The sequence below is a fragment of the Helicoverpa zea genome, chromosome 21 (assembly GCF_022581195.2).
Source record: "Helicoverpa zea isolate HzStark_Cry1AcR chromosome 21, ilHelZeax1.1, whole genome shotgun sequence".
Taxonomy (NCBI): domain Eukaryota; kingdom Metazoa; phylum Arthropoda; class Insecta; order Lepidoptera; family Noctuidae; genus Helicoverpa; species Helicoverpa zea.
Window position 1 is genome coordinate 9,527,150 of NC_061472.1, and position 16,260 is coordinate 9,543,409.

Sequence of the window (16,260 nt, forward strand, 5' to 3'; positions counted from 1 at the left end):
GATAATTATTTTCATTCAGTGCGGTACGGCGAATATCTTGCCGTACCCCCCCAACCCCGCACCACACTGCATGCGTCCGCGCGGCGGTTCAGTGTGCGCTAGTGCTGGCCGTAAGCAAGACGTAACAATATTTTTTGTGAAAAATATGACGCGGTTCTGCTACAATGAGACGTTCACGTAAAAAACTGGATTTGACTAGAGGGGTTAAATATGAAGGTGCACAAGCAAGAAACAAATTTCTGCAGTGTAGTACTAGCTCGGGTGAGACAAATAATTTTCAAAAATCGAGTCTGTCATCAAGAAAGATACAAGTGATTGAAAGTGTTTCTATAAACAAAGGGAGTCAAAAGGAGGTGAATTCAATTTTTGTAAGTCCGTCAACTAAAAAAGAATTTCTTGTTTTGAATGAAACATCAACACAAAAAAATAAATACAATGATCCAGATCAAATATCTTTGGATGACATTTCCGTAAGCAACTTAATATCTCCACTCGAATCACCGTACAAATCAGCACTTCTAAAGGACGTTTTGTTGACACCCAAAAGTAAGCAGTTTAATACACCGACCAGTTCTTCAATTATAAACACTGATGGAAATATTTGCATTTATCAAACATCGACATCAACTAACTACCGTGGCAATATCTTACATAGCCCAAGCCATGATGATTTTGAAACTTCATTTACACGTCACGAAATTCCTGCTCCAGGTGAGTCAGATTCCGAAGACGAGAATATATTTGAAATACGCCCAAATAAAATTATAAAATCGAATGTTAAGGTGGCGGTTCGCGCCGCGACAGAGACGGGAGACCGAGACAGGAGACTGAGGCCAGAGACAGCGACCATTACTTGACGTTATGCCTCGTTTACACTCAGCACGAGTGGGCAGGGAAGTGGGAAGGGAAGGGAGCAGCGCGAGAGTGTAAACACGATACTTCCCATGCCGTTGCCGCTGCCACTCGCGTTGTCCGGCGCTCCCTCGATTGTCGGTTTTTCGTGCGCGAGTCAAAGGACTTGCAACGCGAGCGGCAGCGTGTGTTTACATTCAGCCCTCCCTCGCGCTCACATGTCGCCCGGCGTTTTGAGCGGAAGGACGTATTTTTTGCATTTAATTTTTTGTCCATTTCTAGACGTCAGCATTTACTAAAGTATTATTATATCTGTGACTATGTCTACGGTACCACCACTAGAGTGGAGTAATGAAAAATTAATACAGTTTTTGGAATTGTACGAAAGTGAGAGAATAATATGGGATCCACGTGATAAAAATCATAAATTGAAGCATAAAGTACACGATGCATGGAATCGCATCAGTACTCAAATGAACAATACTCCAATAGAAGAGCTAAAATGGAAGAAGAAATCGCTTATGGCTACATTTCGACAACTCTTAAAGAAAAAGAAAGCGTCCATACGTTCCGGAGCAGGTGCTGATGATGTGTTCCAGCCAATATGGTTTCCTTTTGAAACTATGGAAAGATTTTTAGGCCCACTGTATGACGTGGATGAAACAATTAACACGGAACAAAAGGTAACTTCATTCAAATATTAAAACACTTGATAAAATTTATTAAACATTTTTAATTAGATGATTATTACAGCTTACATAGTATTACTACTATATTTAGTTATTTTCTGTATTCAAATTATGAAAATAATGCGCAAATTCAGTTCGAATTTCACAAACGTTTCTAGATGAGCGTCTTGGTACATCCGCTATTGGCCTAATAGCTAAATTATCTGGGTTGGTTTGATTTTGTCTCCAAGAGCCATCAATATTTACTCCGTCTACTACGGAAAAAGTTCCCGGAGGAGCGTAAATATTACTAGAGGTTTTACTGTTTTTTAAAAAATAATGTAATAAAATACAGGTCATTGTTACTGTTGGTACATTCTCTATATCGATCTCGATTGGTTTTCTAAATATTCGAAAAACAGTTGTTAAAATACCGAAGACATTTTCTACAATGACACGAGAACTCGAAAGTTTGTGATTAAAAGTGCGTTCCATTGTGTTAAAATTATAATTACCAGGAAAGGGTTTCATTATATGTTTATGTAAAGCAAAAGCTCCATCACCAAGAAATACATAGGGTACATCAATTTCTCTTCCGGGTAAGGGCGCGTCTGGTGGCAAATTAATAGTGCCTGCGTCAATTTTTTGCCAGAGTAAACAGTTTTGAAAAATTCCTCCATCACTAATACGTCCCTGGGCACCAATATCAGCAAAAATAAAACGGTATTCACTGTCAACTAGAGCCATTAGTACGATGCTATATGTATGCTTATAGTTGTAATATTGTGAGCCACTGTGTGGAGGACATTTAATTACAATATGCTTCCCATCTATAGCTCCGACACATCGAGGAAATTTCCTTCTAAATCCTTCTTCTATAATTAACCATTCCGCTGGTGTTTGTGGTAACTGAAACAAAAAAAGTATAATTATTTATTTAAATTTTCAGAATTTTTATACTGAGGATGAGGCACAATCTCCAGATGTCGAACCGCCACTTCAATCACCATCACACCAGCAAATCAATTCGCCGTCATGGCCAGTTCCTTCGCTGTCACAGTCAGTTCCTTCGTCATCACAGGCAGACCGATCATCAACACCAGTACATAACAGGCCAAACAAAGCCAAAAAAAAACCAAGCCTTGACATAGATGAGGCTCAAAATAAAATATCTCAGACTTTAGACACTTTGAACCAAGTGCTAAGAGATAAAAGAACTCATACAAATGAAAACAATGAAGACGAGTGTGATCTTTATGCGAAACTCTTAGCTAAAAAATTACGAAAATATCCCGAGTCAATACGGGGAACAATTATGTACGAAATAGATGGGTTACTTTTGCAAAATCCTTATCCCACCATCAACCATCAAGTTGATCGACCGTCAAGTGTCTTATCAAATCATTCAACGTCATCGCAATCACAGTATTCAGATTACCAAGTCACATCAAACCCACCGATTCAACAATCTCAACGTGTTTATATCATGCAACCAACGGTACAGTCTGACTCATCAGTAGAGATCAGTATCCCAGAAATGAATGTACCAGCTTCTCCAAGCCATGAGATACCACGAACTTCATCAACACAATATATTATGTTGGAACCAAGAGTACAGCCCAGATTCGAAAGAAGTGTTATACCTCAAAACCAAATGAATGTGATTGAAAGAGCCTACTGGAACGCTACCCAGAATTGAATTCTATTATTTTTTTCATTTAGATTGTTTAATTTCGTTAGTGATGTGATGCGCAGTGTATTTTGATTATATCATTTGTATACCTAATTTAATACAATAAAACATAAAAAGTACTTGTGTTACTCACCTTAATTTGATCCTTGAGAACAGAGTTGATAGCTTTGCATACTTCAGGAATAATTAACGAAATGGCTGGTGTAGAAACCTTGAATAAGTAGTGGAGACTTTTGTAACTATCCCCCGTTGCTAAATATCGTAATGTTATTGCCAAACGTATTTTTGCTGGTATGGGCATTCGCAGTCTCGTTTGCTGTTTTTCAATCATAAATGTAATTTTATGTAACAAGAATTTAAAATCAGAAGGTGACATTCTGCAAAAGTTAGAAAACTCGGCAGCATCTTCGGAAGTCAACTCCATAAAAAAATATTCATGCTGTTTCTGTAACAAAAATATAATCATCATGAATTCATTTATTAAACTATTATCAAAAGTGTATGCACTTTACAGGTAGTTATAGTAGTACTTACGTCGTTCGATTCAGATGAATTTTTTTCATCCACCATCTTCTTTGGCGATAGCGTCTTTTTTTCTGATTTCTTTTTAAAACGTTTAAATAATTCAATAAAATAAGTAGACATACAGCTGTCGCCGCAACAACCTCGACGTCAGCCATGTTTGCGAGTCGCCCGGCAAAGAAGTATGAGGGCTGAATGTAAACGACACACTCGCGTTGACACTGCCGCGGCAACATTCGCGGCGACGCGAGTGGCAAGGGAAGTGGCTGAGTGTAAATGACATATTAGGCAATATATACGCGACAGTTCGCGAGTGAGACAGAGACAGGAGACCGAGACGCGAGACAGGAGACAGCGAGACGGTCGCTGTTCCGGACCAGTAGTGTCTCGTGTCGCGCTCGTGAAAGCACACGTGTTTAGGTCTAAAAATGAGTTTTTGTGATGAAGACTGTGAGACTCTGATTGAACTAATCAGACAGCATCCTCCGCTATACAATGCACAGTTAGACTCCTACAGAGATGAAAATTTGAAGGATAATATTTGGAAAAGCATAGCTGAAAGCATAAATAAAACAGGTGAGTTATTCTTATTTTATTTATTTTGCATAAAATTAATATGTGGAAGGAAACATATAAGAAAGAAAAGGTGGAGTGGAATCAGCTCAAACAAGCCGTGTGACATGTTGTAATTGCCAGTCTACTGCTCCTTGCTGTGACGTGAAGTAATTGGTTAATTTTACTCTAATATCGAGTCCGTTGCTGTTCGAAAACCCTCCTGTTCCACGTAATGAAACAAAATTTGAAGGCAAATTTTCTTCTTCTCGGTTCCATTGGTGTACGGGCATTTGAGCAGATACCAAAAATCCATCTCTTAATAGGTTATGCATGCAACAGACAACCAAAATCATGTCGGTGCATGTTTCTGGCGCTATTCCAATAGGAGTGTAAAATACTCTAAACACCTGAGACAGCAAACCGAACGCGTTTTCCGATACTCGTCTCGCACGACAAAGTCGGTAGTTGAATATTTCTTTGCTTAAATCGTTTTTTGCAACTCTTCTAGCGTAAGGTTTCATCATAAAAGTATCAAGACTAAATGCTTCATCTCCAACTAAAAAATGTGGTAATATTATGTTCGAATTTGGTAGATTTTTTGGTTCTGGAAAATTAAATTCATTTCTCATGATTTGTTTTCCCATTGTAGATTTTTGGAATATTCCACTATCTCCTTCTTTGCCATAAGAGCCGACGTCTACTGCAATGAACTTGTAATTATGGTCTACAATAGCCAAAAGAACAATTGAGTAATACTCCTTATAATTAAAATACAACGACCCACTATTTTCAGGGGCTCTTATTCTTACGTGCTTCCCATCAATAGCACCTGTGCAATTGGGGAATTGCCATTTATCCCAAAATCCTTCAGATACAAGCCTAAAATCACTTTCTTTTGGAACAGGCATAAAAATTGGCACCAAAACAGTCTTTAAATGTTTTAACACCTCTTTGACTATTTGTGAAATATAAGAAGGTGATATACGAAATTCGAATGATAGCGAAGCATATGTTTCTCCAGTCGCCAAGAATCTGAAAATAAAAAAAAATAATATTATTATTTATTACAGATTCGGAATGCCGTAAAAAATGGAAACTGATCAGGGACTCTTACAACAGATATAAGCGCAAACAAAAACAATCGACGGGATCTGCAGCACCAGCTAAAAATTCAAAGTGGCAGTTTTATGAACGCTTAAGATTTTTAGAAAACACACCATCAGAACGGCCAAGCTGCACCAGTGTAGAACAAGAACAGCAAAGCTCCGCCAGTGTAGAAAAAGAAGTTACTAATACCTTCCCAGAAGTAGAACATGCAGATACTCCTCACGAAGCTGCAGACACGTCAGTACATAACACTCCTTCAAAGGAGTTACCAGGCACTTCTAAATCTACACAAGAGAAATCTAATATACCAAGTAACAGTTCTGCCAAGAATACAAAGAGAAAGAGACCAAAAGAAGATGAATTTATAAAATTTATGAAGGACAGACAGGAAAACCGAAATAGACAGCTGGAGTCATTAAAATCTCAAGAATCAGTTGATGATATATCGACATTTACAAAACATATTGAAATGATGTTAAGAAAATTGAGCACACGTTCAAGAGCAATGGCAAAATCTGAAATTTTTAATATTGTCTCGAAGTATGAGATCACAGATATCGAGAGTCAAACTGAACGCCCCTATACAAGTTCACCTTACCATTCACATTTTCCAACAATAGCGGCTTTATCAGGACCTCAAGCACAGAGTGATTCATCACGCCAGTTATCATATAATTCAAATTCATCATACAATTCATATTCTCCGATAAGTGCAGCTTCGTCAGAACACCAAACACAGACTGGATTGATTGATTTAACATCTCGCCAATTACCAAATATTTCCGGTGAACCATTTCAAAGCAATTACGGTGAAATCGACCAGAATAATTTCGATGAATTGGCAAACTTACCTTAAAGTTAGTGCTAATTTTTCTTTCACTGATATTCTTCCCTTTTCTTGCATTGATTTTTTCAGTAAATTTAATACGTAATCAAACTGTGTTTTATTCAGCCGAAAATACTTCCTGAATATATTGTCATCATGCTTCTTTACTAATAGCGAAAATGATCCTTCTTGACCTCTAGTTAAATATAAATCCTTAATAGGTAATCGTCTTTCAGTTTTGTATTTGTAATAATAATATAAGAGCAAATCATCGTCTTCTTCTTCCTCCAATAGCAGCTTCACTTGGTTTTCCATCACGACACAAAACACCACTGACTTCATCGACAGACTCTCTTGAACTGAGCGGTCGCTCCACGACACTTGTCGCGATCTTCGGTCTCAGTCTCGACCTACAGTACATGCCGAAGAGACCGAGACATTTGTCGCTGTCTCTGGTCTCAGTCTCCTGTCTCGGTCTCCCGTCTTTGTCGCGGCGCGAACCGCTACCTTTACACAAACCATTCCTCAAACAAACACAACAACAGGCGCACTTTGAAGTTAACGTGAGTGTAAGTAAAGGAACGTGCACCTGAAGATTCTTCAATTGCTAGTAGTGAGTCTGATTTTGAAAATACTTCCGATACAGATACATTTGATGAAATTTATGATAGTAATTCGGAATCAGATATTTCAAGTTTGCTTCAAGACGATAATGAAAACCCTGAAAATCAATGGATCGACATTACCGATCAAATCAGTTTTGCGCAGAGTGAATTAGCAACCAAAATAACACTTCCACCAAACATACTTTTAGAAGAACCACTTGATTATTACAAATTATTTGTAACCGAAGAGGTCATTGCAAAAATGGTGATGGAAACTAACAAACATGCAGCAGATTTTTTAAGTTCACATGTTATAAAACCAAAATCTCGCCTAAGACATTGGGAGCCAACTACTTTTGAAGAAATGGAAAGGTTTATGGGTGTGTTGTTGGTAATGGGTATCAATAAAATACCTAAACTTGATTTATACTGGTCTAAAAAGAGTTGTTACCGAAATGAGTGTATATCAAGAGTGATGCCTAGGGACCGCTTTTTGCTGTGATTAAAATTTTGGCACTTCAGCGAAAATATTGACAATGGTGACAAATTGTATAAAATTCGAAATGTGCTCGATATTCTATTAAAATCATTTTCTGATATGTTGAAACCAGGTCGATTTATGGTGATTGATGAAACAATGATACCATGGAAAGGACGGCTACAATTCCGCCAATATATTAAAAATAAGGCCCATAAATACGGAATTAAGTTATATAAACTTTGCACACCAGAGGGTTACACATACTCGCTAATGGTATATACAGGAAAGGATGAAGAAAAATCAGGGGAAGGTCATGGTTATGATGTGGTTTTCAGATTGACTAAGGATTTGTTAGATGAGGGTCGAACTCTTATAGCAGATAACTTTTATACGTCAGTTTCACTAGCTGAAGCATTACTGAAAAAAAAAACTTATTTATGTGGCACCGTGAGGACTAATCGGAAAAGGTTACCCAAGACAGTTATAAGTACAAAATTAAAGAAAGGACAAGTTATTGGAAAAATGAACAATGGAGTTAAAATAATAAAATGGATGGATAAACGTCCTGTGACCATGATAACGACCGTTAAAGAACATAACGCTTCTTTAAGACACTGGAAAAAAATCACGAAAGACTAATCTGCCGATAATGAAACCAGAGTGTGTAATTATGTATAACGAAAACAAAAAAGGGGTTGATTTTAGTGATCAAATGACTGCGTACTATTCATCTTTAACTAGAGGTCTAAAGTGGTTCCGCAAGCTGATGATGAGTGTATTATTTGGAACTTGCTTAGTCAATGCATGGCTTATTTACAAAATGAAAACTGAAGATCAGTTACCATTCTTAGAATCAATTATTCAGTCGCTTACAAAATCATCATTTATCGAAAATACTAACAATCAACCACAGAAGCGAATTAGTCACACATTAGAGAAAATGGAAAAATTTAGAAACTGTTTTTATTGTTACCGCAATCTTAGAAAAGACTTCAGCAGCCGTGAGACTGATAAGAAAGTTAAAAGAGTGAGAACATTTTGTCAAGAATGTCAAAAGGCTATGTGTTTAAATTGCTACAATGAAAATCACGATAAATAAATCTGTTAATTTTTACTAGTTTTGCTATTTATGTAAGTTTTATGTCTGAGATAATTCTTGATGCCAAAGATGTCAAGTGTGAAAATAATTCAGTGGAATAACTACCTACTTACTAAGTTTCATACACGTCCTTTATTAGTTTTTAGTTTTTTAAATTTATTGGTCTGTTGGCGTAGTGGTTGTGGGTTCGATTCCCACACAAATCAAACATTCTTTGTCTGGTTGTCTTGGTCTGGGTGTATTTTCTAAGTATGATTGTGGTAGAATATAAATACATATATAAATATATATCTGTGATCTCATGTTGATTAGTAATTATAATAATTAGGTTGATTTATATAATAATATAACACTGTTAAATATGAATATTTTATCTACAATAAAAAATATTTTTCAACTATCGACTATCATTCCAAAAGTAAACCCCATCCCTAGTATTTTTTCACTTCTACGCTGTACGGCATATATATTGCCGCGAATGAAAGATATTGAAAAATCTCTGTATCTTTCAAAGTATAACAGAGAACCCGGGGCGACTGCAGCTAGGTATATACATTGCATATCAACAGTTGATTTCATTTAAATAAGTTTGATCACAAAAGCGTAAGATTATGTACCAGATAACATGAGTTGAAATAAACGCTACATATTAGCGTTTCAAATCATAGGTTTTACACAGGTCTGTTCCCATGCAACCGAATACCCCGCACATACTCTCGTGCGCAACAGGATTTATATCAGTCTCTAGTGGGTCACCCCAGATACCTAATAAGGGCTGGATTTACACAGGTCTGTTGTCGGTTGCGCCACCGACTCACCCCAGAAACCACCAGTGTCAGGGTCACCCCAATACCAGGCGCACAGGATTTACATGGGTCTTTTCCACTGAACACCACACATTATCATACACATCACAGTAACTAATAGTCTGTTTCATAATCCAGCTAAGAAATATTGAAAAGAGTATGTAAACTTAACTCAGCAAACATAATAGTAATTACACAATAAACGCAAACAATAGGTACCTTCAAAAAATGCAGCACAAGTTTCGGGTGTCCATTCACCCTTCCACAACACCATGTATGTGGCAGCTGCCTGACTGGTCTTTCCATAAGCCCCAGCCAATAATTGGAGCTCATATCTATCGTTAGAGAGGAGCTTGATAACCTTATACGGACCTCTCATGCCGCTATCCAACTTTCCTGTACTCTGGGAGCTTTTAATCACGTAAACTAAATCATTAACTTGAAACTTTTTAGGCGGTTTCCTATTTTTATTTACGTAAGAGTCTTGTTTATCTTTATTTTCGCGAATGAGTTCTTCCGCACGTTGCCGTCTTATTTCGCGAATCGCATCACGGTTCGGGTTCGAACCCTCGCAAGTTATGTCCTTAATCAAAGAGTGTATTATAGGTGTAGTAGAATCAGTGCCAATAAGAAGATTTAGTGATGGATATTGTGTAGTCCTGTGTTTAGTGATATTTAAGACTAATTGAAGTTTCCATAATATTTTGGACCAATCACTTTTGTTATAGTTTACTTCGACTCTTATCATGTTTAAAACTGTACGGCAATAACGTTCAACTTGTCCATTTTCCTGATGCATTTCAGGGGAAATAAAATGCACTTCTATTCCGTAATTAGAAATCCAATGAATGAACTCATGATTATCAAACATGCGACTTCTATCGCAAACTAGTCTTTTAAAAGTACCAAACAATGATATAATTTGAGTTATTACGCGTTTCAGCTCGTTACAATCTTGTCTCGGTAAGGGATAAAGTAAACAATATTTAGTATATGCTTCAACTACGATAAGCACATGTTTATGACCGTCACTTTCTCGCAGGGGACCGAGAACATCCGCGTGAATTGTATCAAAGGGTACTGGAACCTTTTCCCAAGAAGATATTGGTTGCAAAGGTGCGCGAGGAATATGCTTATGTGAAATGCATACTACGCAATGTGTGACATATTTGCTAACAAATCGTCTAAGACCGGGGAACCAAAAGTGTCGCAGGATCAGATCAGCGGTTTTGTCTACACCAATGTGTTCATGCTCGTCATGGAAAACGCGTAATAAACTTAAACGAAATGCTTTTGGTACATAACACAAGAATCGCGCTTGCTCGCCGGTCACGTCATACTTATAGTACAAGAGGTCATCACGTTTTACATAACGCGTTATCTAATTGACCATTATTTAATTTTTCAAGTAACGTTAATGTCTCCTCGTCACCTGCCTGAGCCACCTGAGCCCAATTTTTTGGTTTTTGAACAATATCAATAATATTGACCGGATTCCTACTCAAGTAATCTACATGTGACATTAGTGCGCCTTTACGATATTCTAGTGAGAATTCAAAGTCCTGCATATACATCCACCACCTTGCAACTCTGGGTTGGAGGTCCTTCTTACGTTGTGTCATTTTTAATGCATTACAATCTGTTATTATTTTGAACGATATTCCAATTAAATATTGCCTAAAATGTTGTAATGATTTCACTACCGCGAGGGTCTCCAACTCATAGCTGTGATATTTCGATTCCGCACCGGCGGTCAACTTACTAAAATAAGCAACTACCCGCCTACGACCGTCTTTATGTACTTGCATAAGGATTCCACCGTAACCGATAGAACTGGCATCTGTGTGCAGCTCAGTTGCCAATTCGGGGTCGAATATGGCTAAAATTGGTTCATTGGTTAAATATGCAATGATGCCTTGACGTGCGGCTTCGTGTTCATCACTCCAATTAAAGTTTATACCTTTTCTAGTTAGCGCAGCGATTTGTGCCGTCTTTATCGCGTAATTAGGAATGTACCTACGAAAGTATCCTGCTAGACCAAGAAATTGGCGGACCTGTTTGACATTACTCGGTCGCGGTGATTTAACCAATGCATCAATTTTATAATTGCTCGGTCTAACCTGACCATCTTTTATGACCCTACCTAGGTATTCTATTTCATTAGTTAAAAAAGTACATTTCTTTAAATTAATTGAAAAACCTGCATCAGTTAGCGTTTTTATAACGGAATCTAATAAAATAAGGTTTTCCTCAATCCCTTCAGTCATTACTAATACGTCATCGATGTAAACCATGACTTTTCCGGCATCAATGAAGGATTTAAGCGTTTTAGAGATAGTCTTTTGATAGAAAATTGGCGCGTTTGCTAAACCGTAAGGTACCTTGCAATATTCATACTGAGCTTCTGGCGTAACGAACGCGGTCTTATGAATGGACTCTTCAGCAACTCTAAGTTGATGGAAGCCTGAAACCATATCTAACGTGGTAAACCAGCGAGCATTACCTAACCTATCTATATAGTCGTTGATCAAGGGGAGCGGATATCTCAAAGAGATGTCAGCAACTAGTTTTGACAGTTATTTGATTCAGTGCACGGTAGTCCACGACCATTCTATCAGATCCATCCTTCTTTTTTACAAGTAAAATCGGGCTAGCGTATTCTGAATCGGACTCACGAATAATTTTTTTGTCAAGCAAATCCTTCACTATAGCACGTACTTTTAATTTTTCGGTATGCGATAATTTATAGGGTCTGTGGTACACAGGTACATCCGTTGTTAACTTAATATGCATTTCGCTATCTTTCACTGTTGTGGTCGCGGTACCACTCAAAAAGAATTCAGAATACTTGGTGAGGATCTCTAATAACCGTTCCCTATATTCTCCGGATACTGACGTATTAATCTGATCGGTCAAAGAAATTGTATTTACTTGCATAACATCGTTTACGATCACTTTACTACGAACTATACGTTGACAGTCACTTGTCCTAATATAGGTTATACCTTTCCTATTCAGTACATCGGTACCGATAATGACAGAAACATTTAAATTATTACCACCTACAATATAAAAATCTATTTCTATTGTGATATCACAAAACTCAACGGGAAGTGTAACAAATGATTCTGACTTAATTTCCGTACCTCCTAAACCGCGTAATAACTGATTAGTAGGTTTTAGTTGGCACGGGAAATGTTTAACAATGTTTTCCGACATTAAAGAAACACATGAACCACTATCAATAAGTACGTCCAACGGTATTCCCATTATGACAGCAGTGGTCACATCGTGATTTTTGTAACTACCGACTATTTCGCGACAAAAATTGACACCATTATTATTCCTAGACTTTGTACGTTCCTTAGCAAAGCAAGTGTCTTCAGAATGACCTACTTTTTTGCAAAATGTACATTTCAACGGATCGCCGCGAGATGTCGTTGGTAACGCGATTGTTTTGTCGTTGTTATTAGTCGAAATTGTGTTTGACCGTTTGTTACAATTAATGCTCCTATGACCGAATTGCTTGCACTGATAACATTTAATCGATTTAACCCTCAAGATATAACCCTCAAGACACAGGCTGTAGCTTAGTTTGAGGGTCATTGCCAAACTTTATTGTAATTCTTTTTTGATGAATAAATAATTTTGAATTTTTTTTGAATTTTGATTTTAAATCATTAGAATCATATTGGCGTTTACGATTTGAAGAATTGTTATGGAAAAATTTATCAGATCGATTGCCAGTAGAAAACACTCTTTTGTTATGGTTGCTGGAAGGTTTGACAAAGCTCGATAAAAACTCCACTATGGAATCGGGTGATAATTTAGCGTTGGCAGCTATAGCGCGGACGTGTGGATCTGCAATTCCACGGATGATAATAGCAGTGAGCAGCTCGGTACTTAGACCTTTAACTATACGTAACCTTAAAAGTGATTTACGAGCGTACTCGGCGTATGTGGAGTATTTATCGGACTCTGTTCGCATTACGTTATAAAGAATGTTCGCGACATCGACAGAACGTGGGCATAGCGCTTTTAATTCTAATTTGAAATTAGACCATGTACGAATATTGCTCGTCCATTGGCTAAGCCAGGTGCGAGATTCACCCTTCAGACAATGTCCGATACGAGCAAGGCATTCCCTGTCGTCCCAACAATTTGAAATACGGGCCTTTTCAACTTCATCACACCACGTGTCGAAATCATGAACACTCGGATCAAAATCAGAGACAAAATAACGGTTGGATCTGACCTGAGCACAGCTGATGGCGGTCAAAAGACGCTCTGCAGCGTTTGTCACCACGTCTTCAGACTGCGTTAATCCCACGTTGCTAGTGCGTGAAGTCGACGGTGGCGTCCTCGCCACGAGCTCGGGCAGCGGTGTTGATGCCTCCAGTTCCGATGTAGGCGGTGTGATGTTAGCGGGACGGCTAAGGTCATTGCTGGTCGTTGCAATAACTTGCGTCTCCACAGATGAGCGGGATTGGTCTTCCAACGCGCGTAGCCTCCTCAGGATTTCTTCCATCGGGTTGGGCGAAGGAGTTCGCCCACGTTTTCGTTTGTTGCGTTCATTGTTGGCAGGCATAGCGCACGCAAAACTCCGTCCGAATCTTATAGTCACGAGAAGGAATACTAGGTTTCCCTTTATAAAACCAGAAATGTAGGGCGTTCACCGGCTTTTCAGCCTTCGAATCCCACTTCTGATGTTACAAATAGAAACACAGAAGGATTTTTTAAAAAAGATTTAATCGGCCACCGGCCGTACAAATTAAATAAAGAAAGAAAATTATAATTTAAGGTAATTCAAAATAACGACGATCGCTAATTATTCGGACAGAGCTTCCGCACTCTACGATGACCGATGAGCAAATGGACGAGTGTCACCAGGCACCCTCCTTTGATAGTGTTGTCATTTTTGGTTAGATTTTTTCTCTAATAATATATTAAATATAGAGAATATGCAGGTCGACGATGGCTTTGCACTCCCAGCAAAGAATTAATTCAATTAATTTCTAATATGCAGGACATAATAAATGAAATAATAACACAAAACATTGAGATATTTAATTTAAAAGAAATACTCAAAACTTCAATAATTATATTATTGGATTTTAAATTTATAAAATGTAAAAAGCATAAAATCAAATTAACAGATTATTTAATTGACATTGTTATTAGATGTATGGTTTTTAACTATTGTAAAAATATTAATAAAATATTAGCTGGGAGAAGACAGGTTGATGATGATGAGGATAATCTCCAAATAAAAGCTAAAAAATATAATAAGTGCTATAAAAGACATAAATAAACATTTTTTTTTTATTAATAGCTTGTTTCAATTCTATATTATTATCCATAAATAGCCTACTAATTTATCCATTCATAAAATATATACATAGTACGCACACATACGTAAGTATGTCGCACACGTACGTGGGCATATACAGGGTGTTTGGCGCATGGACCGACACAATTTTTTGGGGGATTCGTGAGGCCATGTACTAGTTTTCACTCATAGACCCAATGTCCTATATGTCACTGTATTCGAGATACGATTTTTTTTGTTTGTTTTTAAAAATTACCGGAACTATCACCTTTAAAACGCTATAACTTTTCAGTCTGTTGTCGAATTTACACCAAATCACTTTCATTGCGTTCTCTGATGTATTATTATTCCAAATAAAACATAAATTCATAGCACTAGATGGAAAAAAAATACTTGTTGAGCTTCCAAAGTCTTAAAAATGAAAAAACGTATGAAAAATGTCAAATTCAAAATTAATTATAAAAAAAAGTAAAAGCTTTTATGAACTTCATTTAATAAAAAAAAAATGCCTACTTAATACCCTTTCCAACGATATGCCACATGGGTGTGAAATCATTAATAATGTCGTCACAAACCTAAAGGTACACATTAACCAGTGCCAGGGTAATGAAAACACAAAAATGTTTTAAAATGTTTTAATTAAATTTAAGTTATAAATTATGTTCAAAATGACTGCCTCTGTTGCGAATGCATGCACGGCATCTTTTTCTAATTTCTACAGTCGTCGTCCTCAGTCGCATTTCTGCTTTCATAATTTCAAAGGCGCAATTTATTCTTTCGATTAAAATTTCTCTTGTGGGTACTTCAGTCGCATACACAATTTCTTTTGCACGGCCCCAGACATAAAAATCCAAGGGCGTCAGGTCTGGTGAACGTGCAGGCCAAGGAATTGGGCCGCCTCTTCCGATCCATGAATTTGGAAAACAGTTGTCCAAATGTTCTCGCACGTCTCGCTGGTAATGTGCTGGACAGCCATCATTTTGGAAAATAATTGGTTCTCCATCTAATACTGGTAATACCAATTCAGGTAAATCTTCGAGTAAAAAATTCAAATAATTTTCTCCGGTCAGGCGCTCTGGTAAGAAATGTGGACCGATCAGGTGTCTTCCAATAACCCCCGCCCAAACGTTTACACTAAACTTAGTTTGAAAGGAACTTTGTCTTTTCTTGCGGGGATTTTGTCTTTTTTGCGCCCAATGGTGAAGGTTGTGGAGATTCACAATTCCCTCGTGATTAAAATTGGATTCATCAGTCCACAAAATTCTTTTTAAAAAATTTGTATCATCTACGTCCGTATGCATCATAAATCGGCAAAAATCGAGCCGTCTCCTGTGATCATCATCTATGAGACCTAGAACAATCCATTAAAGACTGGTAAAAATTCACTTTTTGAATGGCAAAAACTAACATAAATTTAAAAGATAAAATTAGAAAAAATAAAAGTTACTAGGTATTTATTTGAAAAACGAACCAGTAAAGCTACAAGGATATTTGTAAACGTTTAAAATAAGTGTATGGTTAAAACCATTTTAAAATACAAGTTTTTTGGGTGCAAAATTTCAGCACAATAAGGTCGAAGATAACTGGTTCAAAATTTAGTTTTACGATTTCGCCTGATAAAATAAATAAAGTACTTAACGTACCTTGAACAGAAGTGTAGTGATACGCATGCTTTCCATTTTCCCGAAGAACTGACCAAACTTTCCAAACCGACAAG

At 37.3% G+C, this 16,260-nt stretch overlaps 2 protein-coding genes and 1 pseudogene across 2 annotated transcripts; 2 read left to right on the forward strand and 1 right to left on the reverse strand.

The window, feature by feature from the left end:
• The first annotated feature begins 920 nt into the window (after window positions 1–920).
• Window positions 921–3,219, forward strand: LOC124641059. Its single transcript, XM_047179066.1, has 2 exons — window positions 921–1,535; window positions 2,470–3,219. Exons 1-2 carry the CDS (start codon window positions 1,173–1,175, stop codon window positions 3,217–3,219), a joined length of 1,113 nt encoding a protein of 370 aa, XP_047035022.1. The 5' UTR covers window positions 921–1,172.
• Window positions 1,566–6,992, reverse strand: LOC124640907 (protein ALP1-like). The gene is made up of 3 exons (XM_047178868.1): window positions 6,249–6,992; window positions 3,347–5,322; window positions 1,566–2,429 (listed from the first exon to the last, which is right to left on the reverse strand). The coding sequence occupies exons 1-2, from the start codon at window positions 6,563–6,565 to the stop codon at window positions 4,398–4,400; spliced, it is 1,242 nt and encodes a 413-aa protein (XP_047034824.1). The 5' UTR covers window positions 6,566–6,992; the 3' UTR covers window positions 1,566–2,429; window positions 3,347–4,397.
• A 434-nt stretch (window positions 6,993–7,426) lies between these two features.
• Window positions 7,427–8,696, forward strand: LOC124640909 (annotated as a pseudogene).
• The last annotated feature ends 7,564 nt before the right edge of the window (window positions 8,697–16,260 follow it).

What these genes read in the sequence shown, in the direction of transcription:
- LOC124641059 (XM_047179066.1), top strand. Translation starts at nt 1,173, where the DNA reads ATGTCTACGGTACCACCACTAGAGTGGAGTAATGAAAAATTAATACAG. An exon ending in CAATTAACACGGAACAAAAG is followed by an intron (nt 1,536 to 2,469) that starts GTAACTTCATTC and finishes TTAAATTTTCAG; the next exon opens with AATTTTTATACTGAGGATGA.
- LOC124640907 (XM_047178868.1), bottom strand. Translation starts at nt 6,565, where the DNA reads ATGAAGTCAGTGGTGTTTTGTGTCGTGATGGAAAACCAAGTGAAGCTG. An exon ending in AAATTAGCACTAACTTTAAG is followed by an intron (nt 5,323 to 6,248) that starts GTAAGTTTGCCA and finishes TTTTATTTTCAG; the next exon opens with ATTCTTGGCGACTGGAGAAA.